This window comes from Pelodiscus sinensis, chromosome 1, assembly GCF_052426305.1.
Source record: "Pelodiscus sinensis isolate ZL-2025 chromosome 1, ASM5242630v1, whole genome shotgun sequence".
NCBI lineage: Eukaryota > Metazoa > Chordata > Testudines > Trionychidae > Pelodiscus > Pelodiscus sinensis.
In genome coordinates, this window is record NC_143052.1 from 326,920,413 (window position 1) to 326,944,224 (window position 23,812).

Genomic DNA, 23,812 nt, shown 5'->3' on the forward strand with positions numbered 1-23,812 from the left:
TAAATCCTACTTTTTATACTTCATAAAAACACTTTATTATTAGGCCCAGTGTAAATAATTGTTACTTAGGTGGAAGCAACCACTGTGCATTTCTCTCTTTTACTGATAGGGGGCTAATCTTATGAGCATTCCATGTGTCAAACTTTTACACAGAGAAAGATGGGCTTATATGGGGTTTTGATCCTTTTGAGGGTTGGTTTCCTGGGTGTTGAGCCCTAGAACCAAGTCTTCCCAGAGCTGAAGTGGTTCAGTGTCTGTGTTGCTTTGCAGAAGGGCAGAAACCCCAACTCTGTGCCTTGTCTGGGGGAGATTAGAGGATCTGGCCCAGCAGGTCAGAGTGGTGGGGAGACAGAGAGAGCAAGAAGGGTAGTGTCAGTGGCATGATCAACACACTGGGAAATACTCCCCAGGGACTTCTGTGATTGCACCCCATCACACAGACAATTTGAATTAACTCTACAGCAGTGGTTCTCAAACTTTTTGGCCAGCGGCCCACCCCACTCATTGCAGACCTTTTTGTGGACCACTAGACGACCACCCACAATATCAAAAAGAGTGCAGAAGGAGATGGGAGCATGAGATCTGTCCAGGAAGTAAGGTGCAGGAGTGGGTTGGGGGTGGAGGGGCTGGGTGCAGGAGCAGGCTGGAAGTGGGGGTGGGGGGGAGGTCTGGTCAGGATGGAGGATGCAGGAATGGTGGGCTGAAGTTGGGGGATTTGAGTGAGAGGCTGGGTGCAAAAGTAGGCTGAGGTGGGGGGGTCTGGGCAGGATATGGGGTTGTGAGATCTGGGTAGGAGTGAAGGTGCAAGAGCAAGATGGGGATGTGGGGCACTGTTCCCTCTAAATTGCACAGTAGCATATCTTCACGGGTGATTAATCAGCCCCTCCCAGGCAGTCAGTAAGCTCCCTGCACAGAGCCCTGAGCCTCTGACTGGGTGGGGTGGATTAATCACCAGTGAAGCTGTGCTTCTGCACAGATTAGAGGGAACGCTGGTGTGAGGTCTCAGTGGGAGGAGGGCTGCTTGATGGGTAGAGGATGCAAGGTCTGGGCATGAGGGAGATGATGGGGAGCACTTACCTAGCTCTATGTCTCTTGCCACTTCCAGGCACCACCCACCCCCATGGTGCTCATTTGCCATATTTTGGCCAATGGGAGCAGCGGGGAAAGCTTCCAGGTGAATGGTTTGCTGCACTGTCATTCCCCCAACCAGGAGAAGGGGGAGCGGCAGCACATGGAGCTGCTTCATGTCCCCATAAGCCAGATCCAACCCGTGAGACTCTCCACCCCTACGCCCTGCAGCAGGAAGTTGGTGCTGGCACTCCACCTCATGGGAGGGAGCTGTGGGAAGGGAGCTGCATGAGTGTAGCACTAGCACAGACTCCTCACTGCAGGGGCTGAGGGAGGGGAGGAAAGGAGGTGTGAGCCCCAAGCCCATGGGCCACCTGCAAGATAGTCATGGTCTTGGTCTCAAAGCAGAACACACTTTGAGAACCACTGCTCTACAGTGAAGACAGACCCAAAAGCATCACAGGGTTCAAAGGAGTTTTTACACACATTTTAACTCACAAAACCAGCTTTACAGCTGCATTCAAAGAGAAGATGCCACAAGACGTACCTTATCTCCTTACTGTTCAGTGGGCAAACAAAGTGCTTTTCATGTTCAAAGATATGTCACTGACTTATGACATACATACTGACATTGACATATCCAGAAGCCTGGGATTCTGCCTTGGAGAAGCTAAAAACATAGAGGTTGCATCTAGACTGGCAAGTTTTTTTGCAAAAGCTACCGCTTTTGCACAAAAACTTGCCAGCTGTCTACACTGGCCGCTTGATTTTGCGCAAAAGCACTGATGTTCTACTGTCCAAAACGAGTGCCTCTTGCGCAAATGCTTTGACGTTCCCGTTCGGGCAAAAGCTCTTTTCCGGAAATGTTTTTGTGCAAGAGGGCCAGTGTAGACAGCTAAAAACTGTTTTGCGCAAAAAAGCCCCGATGGCGAAAATGGCCATTGTGGCTTTCTTGCGCAAAACCGCGTCTAGATTGGCATGGACGCTTTTCCGCAAAAAGTGTTTTTGTGGAAAAGCATCCGTGCCAATCTAGGTGCTCTTTTCCACAAATGCTTTTAACAGAAAAACTTTTCTGTTAAAAGCATTTGCAGAAAATCATGCCAGTCTAGATGTAGCCAGACAGTATCTGTGAGTAGTACTGTTTAACACCTATAGCAAACAAGATAATGGCTACAAAACTAGTTCATGGCTCACTTGCCCCTTCTACCTGTCTTCTCAGGCAGTCACATAATGATACTCAAAAGCAAATATTCAGAATCAGACTAGATGTGAACGTATTCCACCTGACAAGTAAAAATTGAAAACTGAAGAGGATTTCGTTTTATTTCTCTCTGTGTATGCCATGAACCACAGTATAGGAAAAAATGGGGACATACCACTAAGTGTAATGGTACAGAAGCTGACCAAATTTTGCATGTTTCCTTTTAACACTGATGACAAATGACATTCAACCTTAACAGGAAATGTCAGAGAGAGATTGAGTAAATGGGGTTATAGAGTCTTTTTTGTAAATGCATTTTACCAGAATAGCTTGCTATAAAAAGTTGGTCTTGGTGTCATAATTTATAGTTCAGTTTTGCTTCCTATATTGCACACCTTCAGTTCCTAATTGCAAAACCTCCCCACCAGCCATCTCTCCTTGAAAAAAAAAAGTCCTACAGTGAGTTTTTTCATCTTGTATTTATTCTGTCCTAAGAGAGGGTGTACCATGATTGTGTTGGGCTATCTTGGACATCAACAGTCAGTGGTGGTGGTGGTGGTGGGGGTTTCTTGTGGAATTTTTTTCAAATTCCTGTGTGGAGAGTCAATCTGAAACTAGTCTGATAGACATTTGACTGCATTCCATTCTGTGCTCCCCCGTTTCTTTTTTCTCTTCTGACATTTTGCAGCCTTTTCTTTAAAGTTCTAAAAGTTTGATGAACACAATTGCCCCCTTCTTATAGTTTCAGCTAGAGATCCATTCTAGAATGCTCTGGTGATATTTATCCCAGCACCAGTCAGTGAAGCAAAGGGCACAAGGTTTCCAGAAAGCTATTCCTCTTCCTCAGCTTAGGGGTAGAGACAGTATTGCCAACTCACAATGTTCAAAAATCATGAATCAGATTCACCAGATATAATGGAAGTGGCTTTAAATGTGATTGTCATGAGATTTAGAAGATATTATGTAAAAATAATCCATTTGGTATTCATACTTGTACTAGGGTCACATCTTGTAGTTTCAACCACAGGGGCTAGAAACTTTTTCTGTAAAAATGAAGGCTGAAATGATTGCATCTACTTGACACCAGGACCTGGGGCTTTAAGGAAAATAATAATTATGAGACTCATTACAAAATCATGAGAGCTGGTAACACTGTGAAGGGAAAAGAAAGGGAGGAGATTGTTGGTGACAGATCTCAGAGTGGGGGATAAGAAGGAGGAGCAGCTGAGACCAGAACATTGCTAAAACCCACGTGTTAGGGCAGGAACTACAGAATATTTTATTCTCTCTCTCTTTCTCTCTCTGACATTTCCTCTAATGGAGTGATAAACGGTTGTGATCTGGATAAAAAGGGGATAGAGGGAATGTAAAATCTGGCTGCTTTACAGTCTAACTTGACACACCCACACATAAAAGCAGGAAGTAGTTCAGGCACTTGGAATTCCCCCAGCAGTGGGAGGGGAAACACACACACACACACACATACATTTCTGCTGGGCTTCCCCTATAAAGAGGAAAGTACCTAATGTTCCTGTTAACTTTGGTGGGAACAGTAGCAGACCCTTATTCAGCATGACTATATGAATGAGCAAGAGGGGAAGGAGGGAAAAAAAAACCCTGAAGGAAAGTCTCACACATTTGGAACCTAATCTTGGACCATTTGAGTCAGTGGGAGTTTTGGTACTGACTTTAATGGGAGTGGGATTGGTCCCTTAGGGAGTAGTAAGCATGGGGGAGAGGGAGATAATGTAATTAGATTTACTCCAAACAGAATATTTTGGCTTTTTAAACTACACTCATGAGGAGGGATTTTCCTGTGCATTTCCAGAGATATTTAAAAGAGATTAAAGGTGGCCTTTTAGATTCATTCACATGGTCAAGTTTTGATCAAAAAGCCTGATTCTGCTCTTTTAACACCTCCCCTCACCCCCATCCCTTCCCTGCTTCCTGAGAAAGCATTATTTCATTCTGAAGGGGGGAAGGGGCTGCACAGCTGTTATGTGGTCGGCCCCCTGATCGTTCCCCATAAACTTTGGCTCTACTTGATCCCAAGTCCCCAAATGTACATTAAACGAGAGGAGCAGCCCAGCTGTTCCTGCCCCACAGGCTGTGTATGTGCGAACAGGGCACAACCCTGAGCGAGTCGACTGCTATGCGGAGGATCCGATTCCTGCTGTTTTGCCCCCCCACACGCTGCCCTGCCAAGAATATTTGTTTCCAGTGAAGTCTGCGGGGGCTGCTCCTGCTTCAGCGCGTAGCACCTGGAGCTGAAGGCGGCAGCCGGCCAGGCCTGGACGACGCGCCGCGGGCAGCTGTAATGAGTTCGCGCCTTCTCGCCTCCCGCGACAAGCCAGAGACGGGGGGAAGCGCAGGACTGAGGGGCTGGCTTCAGGCTGTGAGGGGTGCCCTGGAGCACCCTGGTGCCGGCCAGCGGGGCGCGCTCTGTGTGGCTGCGCCAGGCCCAGGGACAGACCCGGTGCCCGCTACGATCCGGCCCCACCACACGCTTGTCCCGGCTGCTGCTGCTGCTGCTGCCGCCACCGCCTAGGCCAACGGGCGCATGCGCACCGGCAGGAGGAGGACTTTCCCCAGCTCAGGTCTGAGGATTTTGGCGCCGCGCGTAGGGCGGGGAGTTTCCGCGTGACGAAGGCTGCGCCCTCCAAGCGACCGTGGCCTGCCGGGGTATATAACTGCCTGGGATGCGCCGCGGCCGCCCAATCGTGCGTGAGGCTCAGCGCAGCGCTGGGTGAGTATCGCAGCTGGGCGCAGTCCCCGGGCCGACCCATCCGCAGCCAAAGGGCGCGAGGAGGGGCTGTCGATGCCGCCTATACGCTGGGGGGGCAGCAGGGCTACGTGCTGGGGTGGCCGCTGGGTGCGGGAGAGACGTGCGCGTGAGTCGCTAACGGCGCCAGTCAGCGCGCGGGGCGGGCACGCGGGAGCCGTTGGTGGAGCGGTTAAGCCGGGCTGGCCTGGGCCGCCACGTTGGGCGCGGGCGGCGCTTGACGCAGCAGTGTAAGTTGCCAGCCCCGCGCGTGGCGCACTCCTGCGTGGAGGGCTCCAAACTGCGTCTTGTTGAAAGATTTGAGTTTTGGACCCTCTTTTTTTTGAGCCCGCGGGCCGCCCCGGGGGGTGTTTCCAGCTCCCTGAGCGCCGGGGCCAGTTCGGACCATGAAAGCCGAGGTCCTTGTGTAACCGCGGCTGTCATGCGACTTGTGCTGACGGGGAACCTTCGGCCGGCCGGCCGGCGTGCGCGTGGCTGTGGGGCGGGGCCTGGACGCGGTGACCTGCGGAGCTCTCTCCCAGCCCGAGGGTCGCTAGGCCTTGCGGAGTGCGGCTGGTGCTGCGTGAAACTCGGAGACTCGCATACTGCTCCATCCACCCACCCCCATGTGCGGTGGGGCCTGGTCGTAAATTGTGTCCTATAATTATTCCCTTCTTTCAAGTTCAAGGAAGAAACTGCAGGTAGTCTTAGTGGAGCACTGAGACATTCGCTCTGGAAAGCTAGAGAGAGGTAGCTGTGCTAGTCTGGTTTTGCTAAAACAAAAGGAAGAACGATGTAGCACTTGAAAGATGGTTTAATAGGTGATGAGCTTTCCTGGGCCAGACCCACTTTCTCTTCCAGACTATGATCTGAGGAAGTGTCTGGCCCATGAAAGCTCATCACCCATTAAACCATCTTGTTAGTTTTTAAAGCACTAAATCGTTTTTCCTTTTGTTCTGGAAGGTTAAGCATGCATAGCCCTTGTAAGCTATACTGGGCTCATATTTGTATAGTTAAAGCAGGGGAAAGAAACAAATGCAAAATGTGTGGTTTTTCAGTGTAAATAAAAACATAATGTACCTTTTGAAATACTAGGTTTAGTCAAGGCCAGATATGATTGTGATGTATTTCAGGGTTACTTAACTATGCTTGGTGAGCACATGTCAGATGTTGCTTGATACTGCTTACTATTGCAGGGGAAAACTCAAATAGTTTATGTAGCATGCATTCTGAACTTATGAGCTCAATTCAGATATGCCATGCCATACATTATGGCACTTCCTCATCTGGAATACTGTGTGTGCCACTGGTCGCCCTATCTCAAAGGGGGATTCAGATAAGGGCAATACAAATAATTAAGGGACTGGAAAAATAGATGAGTGGCAAGATTGGGGTTTAAAAGTCTTAGTGGTATAGTCATGTTAGTCTAACTTAAAAAATAACCACTTTTTAAAAATTCTTAAGACTTGGTTATTTTTTAAGGGCATGTCTACTAAGGGTCACTTAAAACTAAAATCAACTGCAGGGGTGTAGTCAGTGTGCCTAAATTTCAGTGTATGTTACCCCCCCTCCCCATGTGATGCTTTTCTTAAGGTATTAGGTGACTGCAAACTGTCACTCCATAAAAGCATTCACATGATGAATTCACTCAGTTTGTCTTTACACCTGCAGCTATTTAACCCTAAGTTTCCCGTTTGCTCTGTGTAGGCATGCCCTTCGAAAGGGAGATGAATAAGTGATGAGAATATTGAAGATGCATTGAAGTTAGACTAATGCATCCCTTCTCTAGCTCATAACATAAGAACAAGCGAACATTAACATTGAAAGGTGGCAAAATGAAAATTGATTAAAGGAAATACTTTTTGGATTGTGGAACTTACTGCTACAACACTTAAAAAGATTCAAAGAGGGATTGGATGATTACATTGATTACAAGACTATCCAGAGTTACCATAGTTAATATTTAAATGAAAAGATTTGGAAGATATCTAAAACCTCATGCTCTGGGTATAAATCAATCTCCAGTTATATGTTCCACAGCTGCCTACTTTGGAGTTTCATGTACTTCCACTGAGGCACCTGTTTAGAGAAATAGAGTGGATATGATCTAGGTGCCCCCCTTGCATCTTGTTGGAGATGTAGCTGAGTTAATCGAACCAGCTAGGATCAGGGGCTGAGAAAGGGGAAGACTGGCTTCTTGCTCCCTCCCACTCACTGTGCCCCAGTGACCATTTAAATACATGGTATCAATAAGCCATTACCAAACTGAAGCTGCTGCTGTTTGCTTGGAAACAGTTACTGTGGGGGGTATATATCTCCTTGGCCTCCCCATATTTGTGTATTGTGTTCAATGAAAGCATGGAACACTTCAGAGACTTTTCAGCTTGAAACTCAGCAAAAAACAGACACACTAAAATTACAGACTCTAACTTCTATCCCCTGCACTTTTGGAACTTTTGGTTGTATTTTGTAGGGTTGAGGGTTTTTCCTTTGGTGGGAGGGCACTTGGCTTTGACAATGCATATTACATTGGACAACTGAATTTAGACAAGCCCTTGTTTAACTTAATTGGTTTAGGTGAACTGGTACAACTTTTGTGACTTTTTTTTTAAATACCAATTTAAACCTGGGTTGTATCTGTTTAGGTTGCACCTCTAAACATAGATTGATTTATGTAAAGTAGATAGATCATAGTCTAAGTGGCCAATCTGCCAAATATTTGACAACTTATGAAATCAGTTACTCTTATGAATGTTTTCAATACCAGGTTAACAAGGTGGGAATAGGATTTCATGTCAGTATTCATGGAAGTGACCTTTAACTATCCTGAAACCTGCTGTCAAACCATTAAGAAAAGTAGCTTTGAGATTCTAATTTTCAACAGGCTTATTTGAAAAATATTGCAGTTGACAATTACAACAATTAACCTTGTTTTTGTAAGAAAATGTTTCTCTTCTACTTTACAGGTTTTGGCAACACAAGAATCAGATGTTTCAGACAATAGATATTTACAATTTCTTCTTGTGAACGACAAATCTCATTATGGAGGTGTGAGCCCCTTAAAAGGGACTTCAGTCTGAAATCTGGGAGGTAGTTTTGTGCACAAATAAAGAAACTAAAATTTAAAATATATTTCTGTAAGTGCTTTGCTTTATGAACATGGCCTACAAAGATCTTTTAATTAATCTATACAAGATATTAGAATATTCCAGTATGTGTATTAAATGTTATAAGAGTGCAGCTGTACCCATGCAACCTGGTTAAGTTGACGCCTAGTACTATATGATAGTGTCATGGAAGGAAATAACTTGGGGCTGTTCCACGTCTGTGGAACATGGTGGTGTCAGCTGGTATGGGCAAGAATAATTTTTGCCTGAGTTAGATTGCCTCTATGTAAGGCAGTTGAGTATAACCTTTAATTTTTTTTGTCTTGTGTGAAAATTGTTGAAACAATTGGTTTTTTGTTTAGCAGTCTAATACTTTAGAAATCTTGGGATTTGTTCTAAATGTCTCAGGTTAGAATTTCAACATAAGTATGCAACACTCTTATCAATCTTTACAGATATATGAATAATTTGGAATATGATAGTAAGATGCAGTGTCTTCAGTTTTACCATTTTAGTTTCTTTATTGGGGTGGATTTTGATCACCCTTCCATATTTTTTTCTTTACTGCATCCCAAATCTCATCTGCACCAGAGTGTCACTGACACTTTTCATCTCAAAGGGAAAATGACATGTGATGACAGTCTGATATACTTTCTGTAATTTGAGGGTGTGTAACTCTTCTTTTAAACAATTGTGCAGTTGAAAATTAGGAATTCCCAGTTAGAACACTTAAGAATCAACTAATTCCTTTAACATCTGTGCTCAGTGTTATAAAACAAAATGTTTCACTTTCAGGTCCTCACTTTTATATGGCCTGGGAATTATTCAAAATCACCTCCATGCACAAAACTACCTCCCAGAGAAAGACTTGTCCCATTCTTCCATAATATTTCATTATGAACATAGTGGAAAGCAGCTCATTCCTGGCTAGTCTGATGAATAACAGCACTGTGTGTGAATTGAAGTATGAGCTGTCATGTGAACTCTACAGAATGTCCACATTTTCTACTTTCCCTGTCAATGTTCCAGTTTCTGAAAGGAGTCTTGCCCGGGCTGGGTTTTATTACACGGGTGTGAAAGATAAAGTTAAATGCTTCAGTTGTGGCTTGATGTTGGATAACTGGAAACAAGGCGACAATGCTATGGAAAAACATAAACAGCTCTATCCTAGCTGCAGCTATATTCAGAATTTGACTTCAGTTAGTAATCTTGGATCATCCTCATATTCAGCCTTTTCACCTCCAGCTACAATCAACAGTCTTTCACCATCTTTGCATTCAATAACCATGACTCCAAGCTTAGAACAATTTGGTTATTACAGTACTCATTTCTCTAGTTTTCCTCAAGAACCACTAACTTCTGGGGCAGCGGAGGACCCATTGCACCTGAGAGTTAACTTTTATAATCCCGGAATGAGCGCAGAAGCTGCTAGACTACGTACTTTTCACACGTGGCCCCTGACATTTTTATCACCAACAGATCTAGCAAAAGCTGGCTTTTACTACATTGGGCCAGCAGACAAAGTTGCTTGCTTTACTTGTGGGGGGCAACTAAGTAATTGGGAACCAAAGGATAATGCCATGGCAGAGCATCGGAGATACTTTCCTAATTGCCCTTTCGTGGAAAATCAAACGAGAGATCAACAAACATACAGCATTTCTAACCAGAGCATGCAAACTTGTGTGGCTCGTGTTAAAACATTCATGAACTGGCCAACAAGAATTCCAGTTCGCCCTGAACAGCTTGCAGCAGCTGGGTTTTATTATGTAGGTAAGAAAAGTTAATTCATCTAATGACTTAGCAAACCCTGAAACAAACCAAAGCTAAGTAATTGCTTGTGTGAACAATTGTTTAATACTTTGTGAACTTGCTTTTAAAGGTCGTAATGATGATGTCAAATGTTTTTGCTGTGATGGAGGATTAAGGTGTTGGGAGTCTGGAGATGATCCATGGATTGAGCATGCAAAATGGTTTCCAAGGTAACTTGTTCAAAAAGTTCTAAGTGGAAGAATTAGGCCAGTGTACTTTCATAACTTCCTGTATAGTCTTTTTACTTGGAAATTTGTCAGTGGGAGCAGAGTTAGGTCAATACAGAGGGCTTTTAAATTTGTCTCTGTACAAGAGTTCCATATCAAAAGAATTGAGAACATCTCTGACTAATAAAATATAAATACTTCCTAATGGGGGGGGGGGGGGAAATGACACTAACTAGGAAAGGATTTTTCAAAGACAGATGTCGAACATGTAACCACGATTTGTACCTTTGTATATCTCCCCATATGCTAACTAATTTTAAATCGCTTTAATGAAGTGGAGAACAGTTCAAGGGGGGGAAATCATTGTTCAAATTGGACAGTTTTGTATGCTGATCTTTGATACATAGTTTGCCATCAGCTATTACAGCCATGGCCAACCCGCAGCTCGTGAAGCTGCTTGTGGGCATGCTGCTCCCCCCCCCCCCCCAAGCGGCCCCTGACTTCCCGGTGCTTACTGGGTCAGAGCTGTGGGTTTTAAAAATGGCGCCCAAGATAGCAGCTGTCTTAAAGGGGCAGCCTCCTTTTTAAATTTTTTTTTTGTTTTTGCTCAATTCTGTTCTGTGGCTTTTTTTGTTTTGTTTTTTGCTTGACAATCTTGGTGCAGCTCTTTGCATTTTTTTTTCTGCTGCTGTTTTGGCTCTTTGTTAAATGGGTTGGCCACCCCTAAGCTATTAAATTATAAATCCAACTCTTGCTTAGCTCCTTGTTCATGTCCCCCATTAACTTTAACAGGGGATTCTTCATCTTGAGTGAGAAATTTTTAAATTAACAAATGCAAAGTTTAGACTGAAGTTTTAAAATATTTAATTTTTACATCCATTTCATTTTGTTTTTAGATGTGAGTATCTACTGGGAATAAAAGGGCGAGAATTTGTCAATCAAATTCAGGCAAGATTCCCCCATCTCCTTGAACAGGTAGACTAACTTTTTAATGTAACTTTTTGGTTGCTAATATCAACATTAGACGGTGGTACACAACTTCCCCCCTCTGCTTTCTAGATACTGCTTTAGGTTGTGACTGGTATGAGTTTTAAGTTTGATTGCTCATAGAGACAGCTTTACACAGAAATGAATGGACTTAATTCTATTAGTCTTCAAACCAGACTCTTAACGCTGTTTCCATGAACAATTTGTGGCATTAGACTTGATATTGAACTGGTAGTATTGCGACCACAGGCCATTTGAAGAACACAACAGTCAAACTTTGTAACACTTGGTATCAGGCAACAAGAATTCTGGACTTGGTATCAAGAAAGGTAGTTCTGATTATATGGGGGTTTAGTGATTACATCAGATCAATAAATATAAGTACAGAAACTGGTTCTCGGTGCTTCACAGTTGTGGGACTTTTAAAAACTATTTGCAACAGATTTTTGCATAAAGAAAGCATAGTGTGTAATGTAGTCTAGGGTGTGTCTACACAGCAGGGCTTAATTCAGTTGTGTTTAATAAATGTCAATTGTGTAGCTTATTTCAAAATTGGGAGCATCTACACAGCACTTATTTTGAAATGGAGCACTCCTCCTCTGACTTCCCTTACTCCTCATACAATGATGGTTACGGGAGTCAGAGTAAGAAGTCCTCCAGTTTGGCAGTATTTTGACATTAGTCCACATCTACACAGTAGGCAGTTATTTTGAAATTTATTTTGAAATAATGTTGTGTAGACATACCCCTAGAGAAACTTAAGTTGTAGAAACTGCTTCGATTTTACCCCATACGCATTCATAGTAGGAGTTGTTGAGACTTGCATAATCTTATCTACAAATATTTCACCTAGACTATTGAGTTAAAATTCTTAATTGCAGACCATTGGCATGAGGGGGAGGCTTGTGATGGGACAAATTAGCTCTAAGGTTCTGGCCCATGATTAGGGCTCTTAAATGCTACAATAACAGAATGCACTGGAATTATCAGTCTTGTATGCAAAGAGAAAAGGATGCTGACTTTATTTTTAATGCTTTCTTTGCATTCTGTAGCTTTTGTCAACTTCAGATACTCCTGTGGACGAAAGTGCTGATCCATCAAGTACGTACCATGTAGCATGAAAGATGTTAACTAACATGTAATGTAAATATTAGCTTGCTAAGTACTTCATAGCATTTTAGAAGCAGCAGCATTATTTTTCTTATTAGTTGTATAGTTGACTTAAGTACATGACGTATCTGAAATTTTATACTAAAATAGTCCTTTCAAGTTTGTTTGCCAGAAATTTCTCATCCTTTTATAACTTCCCCAATGCTAGGAATTTGTATACATACTGGCTGTGTCTAGGCTGGCAAGTTTTTCTGGAAAAACTTGCCAGCTGTCTACACTGGCCTCTTGAATTTCCGCAAGAACACTGACGATCTCATGTAAGAAATCAGTGCTTCTTGCGGAAATACTATGCTGCTTCAGTTTGGGCAAAAGTCCTTTTGTGCAAAAGGGCCAGTGTAGACAGCTCAGACTTGTTTTGCGCAAAAAAGCCCTGATCGCGAAAATGGTGATTGGGGCTTTTTTGTGCAAAAGGGTGTCTAGATTGGCACAGACGCTTTTCCGCAAAAGTGCTTTTGCGGAAAAGCGTCCATGCCCATCTAGATGATCTTTTCCGCAAATGCTTTTAAAGGAAAACTTTTCCGTTAAAAGCATTTGCAGAAAATCATGCCTTTCTAGACGTAGCTACTGTGTGTGGGTGGTTTTAAAAAAAAAAAAAGTTTGCCTTTGTGTAGTGTCTAACTCTGTGGTGGACAGTAACACAGTGGCAATTCAGCATGATTAGCCCCAATGGGCTGTTGCTGTTTTATCTGCACAGCTGCAGGTATCTGTTGGCCAGGAACAGTGATCTGAAGCTGATGGGAGTGTAGGAAATGGTGTCCTGGTGCATGCTGCTTCCTACCATTCCCATTGGCTGGGAATGGCACTCCATGGCCAACAGGAGATGAGATTGCTGGTACTTGTGGCCATGCAGGTAAATATAGTGTGCGTGTGTGTGTGGGGGGGTGTCCACCAGGAGCTAACCCTGGTGGACCGAATCAGGCCTGTGGGTCAGTATTTGCCCACCCTGCTCTCACTGGACTCAGTGGGCTCATTGATCATGCTGTCTTCTGCTAGAATAACCCAAGGTTTGGACCACTCTAATATCAGAGCTTCTTAAAGGGTGCTATAATTAAACAAGGTACATACAACCCTACCCTGCTGAGGGCCCTGCAACTATGCCAGCACCTTCAAAAGTGGGCATTGCTAGCTTGTAGACACATGTAACTACTAGGCTGTGTCTACATGGGGCCACTTATTCCGGAAAATCAGCCGCTTTTCCGGAATAAGCTGCGAGCTGTCTACACTGTCCCCTTGAATTTCCAGAAAAGCACTGATGATCTACTGTAAGAAATCAGCTGCTTTTCCGGAAAAACTATGCTGCTCCCACTCGGGCAAAAGTCCTTTTTCCGGAAAACTGTTCCGGAAAAGGGCCAGTGTAGACACACAGTAGTCTTTTCCCGCAAAAAAGCCCTGATCGAAAATGGCGATCGGGGCTTTTTTCCGGGAAAAGCGCATCTACGTTGGCCATGGATGCTTTTCCAGAAAAAGGGCTTTTCCGGAAAAGCATCCTGCCAATGTAGACGCTCTTTTTCCGGAAATACTTATAACGGAAAACGGTTCCGTTTTAAGCATTTCTGGAAAATCATGCCAGTGTAGACGTAGCCCTACAGTGTTAGACAGCTTCCTCTAGGTCTGTGAAGTTGCTTTCTTCAGTGGAATAATCAAGTATGATGACAGTGCTGTCTGACTTCCCCATAGTGTCAGTGGCCTCGATTGCAAGTGCCAGGAAAAGGATTACCAGTAGTAGAACTGTAACCTTTCTATTAATGCAATTGGACTCAAAAGTTGGTATAATATATGAGAGAGTTATGCACATACCTCCCTAACACTTTTATTCTAATCTAATGGTCAGCAATGATGTGACCTGGATTCCCCTGCTGTGGCTGGTTTAAGATTTTTGTTATAGCAAAGCTTTTTTTGTTTAAATCATCCTAATAAAATTGTAAACCGTTCTAAATTGAAATCTTTTTATTAAGAAATTAGGGCCCATTGTATTAAATGATTACTATGATAAACTTCTAGGTTTTTATATTCATGATGCTAGAAATATCTAAAGTTTTCAAATCAACTAAATTATTCTCTTCATCCCAATTTATTTTGAATAGATCTTCATTCTGGATCTGGAGACAGCCATTCAGAAGATGCAATCATGATGAACACCCCAGTGGTTAAAGCTGCCTTGGAGATGGGATTTAGTAGAAGACTAATAAAGCAGACTGTTCAGAGTAAAATCTTAGCAACTGAGGAAAATTACAAGACAATTAATGAACTGGTGTCTGATCTGCTTACTGCAGAAGATGAAAAGAGGGAAGAGGAGAAGGAAAGACAGTCTGAAGAAGTAGCATCAGGTAAGCATCTGGCACTTGGTTTCACTATAATCTGTTTAGGTTTTTAGCTAATTCTGGGGTAAGGTCTATTCATTTTAATTTACCTCTTTTTAAAAAAATTGAGGATTAACACTATCAGTATGGAATGTAGGCACCAATCTTGCAGTTGTTCTTAGTGATGCGCTCCTGGCTTCCCTAAGGCTCCATATGGTCTTGACTCTGCTAAGGAGTACAATGTAGATGGACTCATGGACTGTACTTTTTGTCGATATGCCAGTGTTTTGATAGGTCAGTCATATAAACATGGTGTCTGGCATACTAGCCCCACATGTGGCTATTTGATCAGTTGCTTGGCTAGTTCGCTATAGCAGTACTCACTGTAGTGACTACTACTTCAGAACTGGTTGGCTACTATGGATATAAACCAAAGAACTGACTTCTACCACATCAAATTTGTACTTACAAGCATTTCTTGGTCTCCTGAATTTACTACTAATCAGCTCTGTTATTTCTGTGACTACTCAGCTGTAGTCTTAAGCTACACTTAAGCTACATCTGCATTGCTCTCTTGCGCAAGAACATATGCAAATGAGGCATGGCAAACAGTACCATGCCTCATTTGCATACTTAAGCCGCCATTTTGCACAAGGGGCTTTTGCGGAAGAAGGAGCAGCCTACACTGCTTCTTGTGCAAAAACCCTGTTGCGCAAGAGCCATTCTGCCGCTTATTTTCAGGCAGAACCGCTCTTGTTCAATAGAGGGGTTTTGCACAAGAAGCAGTGTAGGCTGCTCCTTCTGCAAAAGCCCCTTGAGGAAAATGGTGGCTCATTGAATATGCAAATGAGGTGTGGCGATTTGCATATGTTGCACAAGAGCACAATGTAGACATAGCCATGGAGTTTAAAGTACAGGAGACTAGATACTTCAAGGAACATAGTTAGATATAGTTAGTCAGTGGGGTCTGACCCAACTAACCCTGTGGTGCTTAAGCTAATTCTAAGACTGCATAAGGAACTCTAAGTTACCTTCAGGAGATCCCAAAGGAAGGAAGGTGCTATGTTTGCTTGCCTTTGGTAAGAGAAACATTGGAAAACCTGTAGAATTATAAACTGGTCAGCCTAATTTCAGTACCTGAAGCACTGAAAATCCTGCATAATGAAGGGTTTAGTTGGGGGGAGGGAAGGAAACCTGGCCATGTTTAGCATTGAAGATTAAGGGGGATAGGAGGGAAAGGTACTGATAAAACAGCCCTTACTGCAGGGGCAGCCAACCAGTTGGACTGAGCCAAAATAGCTGTGGATGATAGTGCAAAGAGCCACATATTATATTTTTATAGATCTATAACTAGGGCTTGACAAACCCTGGCGAGAGCCACTCACCAGCCCTGAACTGCTCATGCACCAGAGCAGCACTGTGCAGGCGCAAAGCGCCGGTGAATAGGGCGCACGGAGCAACTGGCTGAAATCTACTCGCCATGGACAAGTAGATAGGGCTTGACAAACTGCTCAATCTATAACCCTAAGGCTCCCCCCAGCCTCCCTGCTCTAACCCAATGCACCTAGCCCTCCCCCAGAGCCAGGCACCCCCTGCCCTCCCCCTCTAACGCAATTCCTCTCCCAGCCTCAGGTTCTATTAAATTTGGGTCTCACTAGAGTCACCGCTATAGCTATGTGCTTTCCCTCCAGGCATGCGTGCACGGAGTGGCCATGAACTATCCAGGCGCGCGGCTCCGAAAGACAGTTGAATGGTCCCTTGAAGGCAGGTGCTGCCACCCCTTTCCCGAATCCCAGATTTTTTTTTTTGTGTTAAATTGCTATCTGGCCAGCTTTTTTAACATTGGAAAACAAAGATATGTCTGGGGAAAAACCGGACGTATGGTAACGCTAATTCATAAGAGCTGCATTTCTATGAGCAAAGAGCCGCATGCAGCTCTCTGCTTGGCCGCCCCTGCCTTACAGTATTGCCAGACTCGTCTGAAGAGGGCAAAGAACAATTGGTCTCAATGTCTACTGAATGGGCTTAGCCTGCAGAAAGGGAATTCTGGGTTACATGCTGGGGGGGAGGGAATTCAAACTACAGTAAAACTCCATAGTCTGGCATCCAATTGTACGGCATGCCTGATAGTTTGGCATCAAAATGGCAAGAGCCTAGTGAGTGAGCTTTGGCAAAAAACAAGTCACAGGGTGGCGGCAGCTGAACCAAGCAAGACTGGACAGGACCGAGTCAGTCTGCCACTGGCATTGTCTGAAGCTGGACAGTGCTTGTGCTACAATAAAAAGGGTTAAAAACACTTGAGTGTGTGTGGTTATAAATAACCAGTTTATAGTACCTCCTGATAGTCGGGCATATCCAATAATCCTGCACCACCTAGATCCCAAAGGTTCTGGATTATCGGAAGTCTACTGCATATAAGATTAGTTAAGTATTGTAACAGCTTGCCAAGGAAGTCTAGAATGCTTATCGCTGAAGTCTTTTAAAAACAGGTTGCACAAACACCTGTCAGGGACACTGTAGAATTAGATATTTGGTCTTACCTTAATGAAGGGGGAGTGAAATAGAAGTGGCCTTGAAAAGGTCCTCTATCTCTCTCCTTTGATTCTTGTATGCAAACTGAAAAGCATATATTCTTGTAAGGCTTTGAATTTGGGCTTGAAACTCCTGAAAAACAGTAGGAGTCATGACTTAATTTCTGTAGCACAACACATTAAAATGTGGTGTGTATATTCCTAGCACTTATATCCACAGTGTAAAATTGGATAGACACCCTGGAAAATCACAATTGTGTATTGAGTGTTCTGTTCTTTGGTCTTTCACATAATCCTGTCCCTGTGTGGGGTGGATATTTTTTGGAAAAAAAATTAGTCCACCCAGCTTTGCCAGTATTTTTGATTGGCAGTAGATTTTTTTTTTTTTAAGCTAGTGCCAATGACATAACAGGCCTTTGGGTCTGTGCATTTCACCTGGGCAATAAATATAACTTTATTCCCCAACACCAGTTAATGTATAAGATAGCCCTCTTGGAGAAGAGGGGCATGGTAAAACTTCATAGAACTTAAACTGTTTGTCTGCCTCATATGTAAAGTCTGTAATTCTTGTAAATAACTACTGACCTGGAGTGGGAAGTGGAATGAAAAGCATTAAGATCTCTAACTTGATAGTCCACATCAGTTACTGGTAACAATGCAATTTTCAAGATTTTTAACTTCCTGAATTTTTTCCCTTGAATTTCAGATGACCTGTCCTTAATCCGTAAGAATCGACTGGCTTTGTTTCAGCGTTTGACGTGTGTGCTTCCTGTCCTAGAGAGTTTACTATCAGCCAAAGTGATTTCTGAACTTGAACATGATGTTATTAAACAAAAAACCCAAACTCCATTGCAAGCAAGGGAACTGATTGATACAATTTTAGTGAAAGGAAATGAAGCAGCGCTCATATTCCGAAACTGCCTGCGAGAGTGCGATCCTATATTATACAAAGATTTATTTGGTGAGTTACACAGACCTACTGTCTTTCCTTTTTAGTCTCTCTTTAATTGCCTTTAAGTCTAACACACTTTATTCTTAATACATAGAGCTCTGTGCAGAGAAATTTTTGTACCTGCCGATATGGATATCATGGATACAAAGCAGGTATCTGCAGGGCTCTACCAGGAACCGCGCCCATGAAAGCAGCAACATCTTGAGTTAGTGCTCAGCTGGGGCAGCTTCTCCAGTGTGGCTGTACCTCCCTCAGCTTTACCTACCTCAGTGGGTACCAGGCTCACCAGCAGCTGTTCAAGAACACGTGAACCACTTAGACAGCACGAGTCCATTCCAGGCAGCCATCTGTGTCCTGTGAGTGGCAGCCTGACATGCTGCTGTTTTTCACTGCTGCAGTTTCCAGTAGGGCCCTGCAGCTCCGTGGATATCAACACACAGGGCTCTACAAACAGTCTGTGTAGTACTAAAGCAGTAGATTATATTCAGTAGAATTTGATAATTCTGATGACTAAAATGTTCCTTTTGTTTCTTTAGTTGAAAAGAACATTAAGTATGTCCCCACAGAAGACACATTAGGTAAATTTCAATTTCACTTATTTGAATGGTCTGGATAATTATGGTTGTCAAACATATTTTTTTTTCATTTGACAGTGGATTATACCACAGAACGTGACAGACAAGTGAGGGATTGTCACACCCTGCTCTGTGGTCTTGATTGCTTCATAATGCTTTGCTTTGCACCCAACTGACAGTGCTCTCAAACAGTCTACCAGCATACAAGTTATTCTGAGTGTAGTCTAGCCTGGTTCAGTGGTTCTGTCACAGCACACTAACACTCCAGTAACCAGTCCAGCCTTGGTTACTATTTGTAGAGTGACTTCATAGTCACAATTCTTTTTTTCCACAAAAGTGTGTTCCACGTTATTCAGTCTCCTTCCCCCCCCCCCCCCCCCCCAACCCCGTTCCAGATATTAAAGGTCTATTCTGCCTGCAAAGGGGTCATATTCACCAGTTTGCTATTTAACTAGAGTTATCCAGTAGTTCAGTTTAAACACAGTGCTGTTTTATTCCTTAATCCAAACTAAACCAACTAATCTTGAGTATAAAGCATTGAAGTAAAATCTTGTAGTCACTTTCTAGTAGACGAAGACTTAAGCTAAAAATAAAATCTTAACACATGATGTTAGCAACTTGGCTGACAAATTCTTTTGTCAGGATCTCCCCCATAAAAATCAAAGGGCTGGGTCCTAGGAAAGAGTGAGCTTGGATAGCGCCTTTTTAAAACTCACTTTCACAGACCAGTCACCCTCCGCACATGTGTCTGGTAAACACTGTCATTTCTATAACTCCAGACCTACATTACACAAGAATACTAATGATTAATGTGGTGGTCACTTTTCAAATACCTCACAGCATATTTTTTACAGATTATTCATACACCACTGTAATTACAGGGGTGCTTTTGATCAGACACACCTGATAGTTTAGTGCTTTCTAAATAAAATCTGGGCATGGGCACACATTCTATTTGTAATTAGTTAACATAAACGCTTCCCCTGTGCTTTGAATGCTGAAAATGGCTGCCACCAGAGGATGTCCCAAGTTCACTGAGCTTCTAAAATGTTACTGCAGTGGTCCCCAACGCAGTGCCCGCAGGCGCCATGGCGCCCGTTGGGGCGTTTGTGTGTTTCTGCCGACAACCTGGGCCGGCCCCGCCCCCGGCACGCGGCGCACTGGAGGTGCTGGCCCCACGCGCGCGACACGCACCGGCGCCAGGTGCGTGGCGCTCGGGCGGCCCCAGCCCCTGGGCACTCGGGCACGCGGTGCTCAAGGCGCGTGGCTCAGGCGGCGGCGCCAGCCCTGGGCCCATGGCACAAGGCGCTCGGACAGCCCCGGCCCTCGGGCATGCTGGCGCCAGGTGCAAGGGCATCCCTGTCCCCTGGTGTGCCCCTGGACGCGCGGCCCTGCACCCCGGGCGCCTGGCGCGTGAGTGGCCCCACCCCCGGGCACCCGAGAGCCTCTAAAGGTTGGGGACCACTGTCTTACTGTGTAATTACTTGGAGGCATAAACAATGGACAGTCTTAAGAACTATAGCTTTCCATATCTGCTGACTATTCCATTGTCTGCCTATGCTTCCTACTTCTGTCCTGCCAGTGATTTCCTTCTCGTCTCCTAACTTCCTGGCTCTAGAAAATGTACCTGCTTTTTCTGTCTCACTACATAAAGATGGCTGGAGATTTTATATAAATTGAAAAACTGGGTAGCAGTCACTGAACTGTATTGTTTTTTCCGCCTCTAATAAGAATGCCCCGAAGTTACTGGATTTTAAAATCATTGTGGTGCTAAGTGGAATCTCTTTTTTCCCCTTGCTCTTTACAGGGTTACCCATAGAAGAACAATTGAGAAGATTACAGGAGGAAAGAACCTGTAAAGTTTGCATGGACAAAGAAGTTTCTATTGTATTTATTCCATGTGGTCATCTAGTGGTGTGCAAAGAATGTGCTCCTTCCCTTAGAAAATGCCCTATTTGCAGGGGGACAATAAAGGGTACAGTTCGTACATTTCTTTCATGAGGAGAGAAATTTACAAGAGGCATCCGTGCATCCTAGCAGTGCTCAAGGCTAACCCAGTCAGATGTTAAGAATGGAAAACTAGTGAAGAAGATGATAAATCGCTGTTATCCCACAGTCACATGAAGTAAACTGATGAGCAGATGAAGGCTTATGCTGCTAAAGATTTTTTTTTTTTTTGTGAAACCCATGTTTCATACAAAATTGACAGACTTATTACTTTTTGGTGAAGAACCTGTTTCAGAACCTCTTGGTGAATGAGGAAGCGATCCTATAAACATGGCTTTATCCTAACTTAAGAAATTATTTACTAGTGCAACATTTAGTCCTAATATAAAGCTACCTTAACATTTTCACAAGACTTACCTAGAGATGACCCTTGAATGATATTTTAAGACTATAGTCCTCTACTTGAGCTCTTTTGTTGGTAGTTCTTAAAGAATACAACTTTATAAAGTCTGTTCAGTAAATGTGTATACTATTTAATTATATGAAAACAGCATTAAAATGTGTTCAATGAACTTTCTGTATTTTTGCTTTTAAAATGCTCCCAAAGTAAGCTATACAAAAATGTAAAGCTAGTAGTGACAATGGAAAAGTGTTTGCCAACTATTTAGTTTGTTTTTTAATAACACTTTGCATAGCAAATTTAATCCTGCTTTTAGGGATGTGAAGGCTTAACTGGTAAGCCTGATCCATTAAGGATGAGGCTTGCAAGTTAAGATTAACCGGTGTGGTAGGAGCACATGCTCTGGGAGGGAACTGGTCTAGCCCTGCAGGGGCCTTGCTTGCAGGCATGAGCATCCTCCAGGCAGGGGCTGTTGCAACCAGCCTGGAACACTCCCTGCTTGCAAGGTGTGTGGGGGGGGGGGGAGGGAGGAGAGGCCCAGCCCAGCCTGAGCCAGGCTGGAGCATCCCCCCTTCTTCTAATTGGTTAACCAGTTAATATGTATGTTTGGTTAGCCAATTAAATGGGATTTTACATCCTTACTTTAGTTCCTCCTTTACTCAGAATTGAGGGTAGACAATGCCAATATTATGCACAATCAAGAATGAGTGAATGTACTGTGATCAAAATGTTATTTAGGTGGCTCCTCAATACAAACAAAAGGGATGACAGTTCAGTTTCCTCTCCCTCATGAAGGAAAATGTTCCTAACAGAGCAGCAGTCCCTATACTCACTACTCTGTCCTTGGGAAGGAATCGTTAAGTCCTGGTATAGGTCTTGCATTTGAACTTGGAAACGAGGCAGCTGGACAGTACTGGCTATAGCTTTTAAGATGTGATTAGGTAAACAAAGGTTCTTTGAGATGTAGTTCCATATCTGTAGCCCAGTGAGGATTATGTGCATGTGGCATGAGCCTGGAGCTTTTGAAAACTCATAAGATTGCCCACTGCATCGGTTTCACTGATACAGTGGTTACCCCTACCAGAAATTATTTACACTCTGCTTGATAAGTGGTTTTTATTAAATACAAAAAATAGGGTCTGAGTAGCTGCAAGTGAAAACAATCTAAGTTACTAACATTTTTAAATGAGCAAGAAACCTCAGCAAGTTTTAATCCTTATTGATCTTTACTCTACCTTGGGTCTACAGCTTTTCAGAGTCCTTTGTTAGGTACCATCTTAGGGTGGGCCTGGCAGTTTCAAAAGCCAGCTGAAGCTATAAGTTGATTGCTCCCAGGCTGGGAATCCTTTGTTTGGCTCACCTTGCCTCTAGGTTCAAGATGCTTCCAGTACCAGGTGGCACAGTTACACATCTTTGTGGGGCCAGCGGACTTACAGGACAAGTAAGACTATTCACAGGCTGTTGATTTGATCATTGATTCTTTTAAGTTTCTGGGGCATTGGAAATGGCCTTAATTTGCACACTTAGAATTATAAACAAACACTTCAAAGTTCTAACTTTTTGTACAAGAATGATACATGCACAGAAATAGTGATAAGCACCGTCAGCAGGTAACATTAAAATGGATGTTACGTAAGGCATTTTGTCAAGTATATTTGTTACGCATATTCATATCCACAAGCTAATTTTCATAAAGTATGGGAGAGGCTGGACTGTCCCGGGAGGGGGCGGAAAGCAATCAGTTGAATGAGAAGATATTTTTGCAAAACTGCAGCTAACAGGTGGGTAAGGATTGTCTTTCATTCTCTGCTGGATTGTCATTCACTAATGGTGGTAGCAGCAGGCACCTTAATGGTGCAGGGGTCAGCCTATTCGTCAGGTGGAGAGGGTGTGGGTTGGAGTGTCTGAGTCTGCTGGTGTGTTTGGCCAGTAGCTCTGGGAGTGTTGGTGATTGGAGGATGCTTCAATGGAGGAGGAGCAGAAGTCAAAAATGGTAAAGGCCAGATCTAGCTATCAGGATGGTTGTCTTCTCTCATCCAATCTTGTGGCTCAGGCAAGAAGTGGGAGGAGGATGAAGACAAAGCATAACTTTTGCAATCTGACCAAAGTTCCAACACATTCTCTCAGGCAATATTGGAGTGCATTTGGTATTGTGGGATGTGAAAAGATTGAATAGGGTTCCACATTGGCTGAAGATGTCTGTGACTACAAATAATGCGACTCCCATTCATGGCCAGTTGCAAAGTTTCTGCTTGGTAGGTAAGCTGCTGTCAAAAGATTATGATGCACCATTCCCAAAGATACTTGGCTTCCACACTCAGGAGCTTCTCTTATTTTATTGTAGACCATGGTGATGTCAAATGTCTGTTTTGAATAGTTAGCAGGAACATCTGGCAAGCTTTGTGTACTGCCTGGAGTTCCAATGCATTGTTCAGCCTGGACTTACCTTGCTGACTTAATTAAAGAAATTAATGGGTTGAACAAGAGCTGGGTAAACAATGAATGGTCTTGTAGCACCTTAGAGACTAACAAAGTGTACGTGGTATGAGCTTTCGTGGGCTCGTGAAGATTATCTGAAGAAGGGGTTGTGCCCATGAAAGCTCATGATACCATCTACTATTAGTCTGTAATAAAAAATGTAAACAACAAACAAGCCTACCCCGCTGAAACTCTTGAAGATCTGAGTAGAGAATCTACAGTGATTTTAAACTAGGGCTTGAATCCAGCCTGTGCACTGATGTAAGTTGACTAGGATGGGTCTGTGACTTAATTGGTACTCTAGTGTTGATTATAAACTCAGACCAGGTCCCCTGTTTCATACAGCATCACACACATAG

At 43.5% G+C, this 23,812-nt stretch overlaps 1 protein-coding gene across 4 annotated transcripts; it reads left to right on the forward strand.

Annotated features, from left to right (window-relative positions):
* The first annotated feature begins 4,826 nt into the window (after positions 1 to 4,826).
* BIRC2 (baculoviral IAP repeat containing 2) lies at positions 4,827 to 22,613 on the forward strand. 4 transcript variants are annotated; one of them, XM_075919296.2, is made up of 10 exons: positions 4,827 to 5,015; positions 7,997 to 8,167; positions 8,933 to 9,907; positions 10,017 to 10,116; positions 11,010 to 11,088; positions 12,153 to 12,201; positions 14,355 to 14,597; positions 17,808 to 18,062; positions 18,590 to 18,631; positions 20,436 to 22,613. In XM_075919296.2, exons 3-10 carry the CDS (start codon positions 9,034 to 9,036, stop codon positions 20,627 to 20,629), a joined length of 1,836 nt encoding a protein of 611 aa, XP_075775411.1. In that variant the 5' UTR covers positions 4,827 to 5,015; positions 7,997 to 8,167; positions 8,933 to 9,033; the 3' UTR covers positions 20,630 to 22,613. The 4 variants fall into 4 exon arrangements, with proteins under 4 accessions (XP_075775411.1, XP_089631872.1, XP_014425935.1 ...); XM_089775746.1 differs by having other exon boundaries at positions 4,828 to 5,015; positions 7,997 to 9,907; XM_014570449.4 differs by lacking the exon at positions 4,827 to 5,015 and adding an exon at positions 5,129 to 5,281 and having other exon boundaries at positions 7,997 to 9,907.
* The last annotated feature ends 1,199 nt before the right edge of the window (positions 22,614 to 23,812 follow it).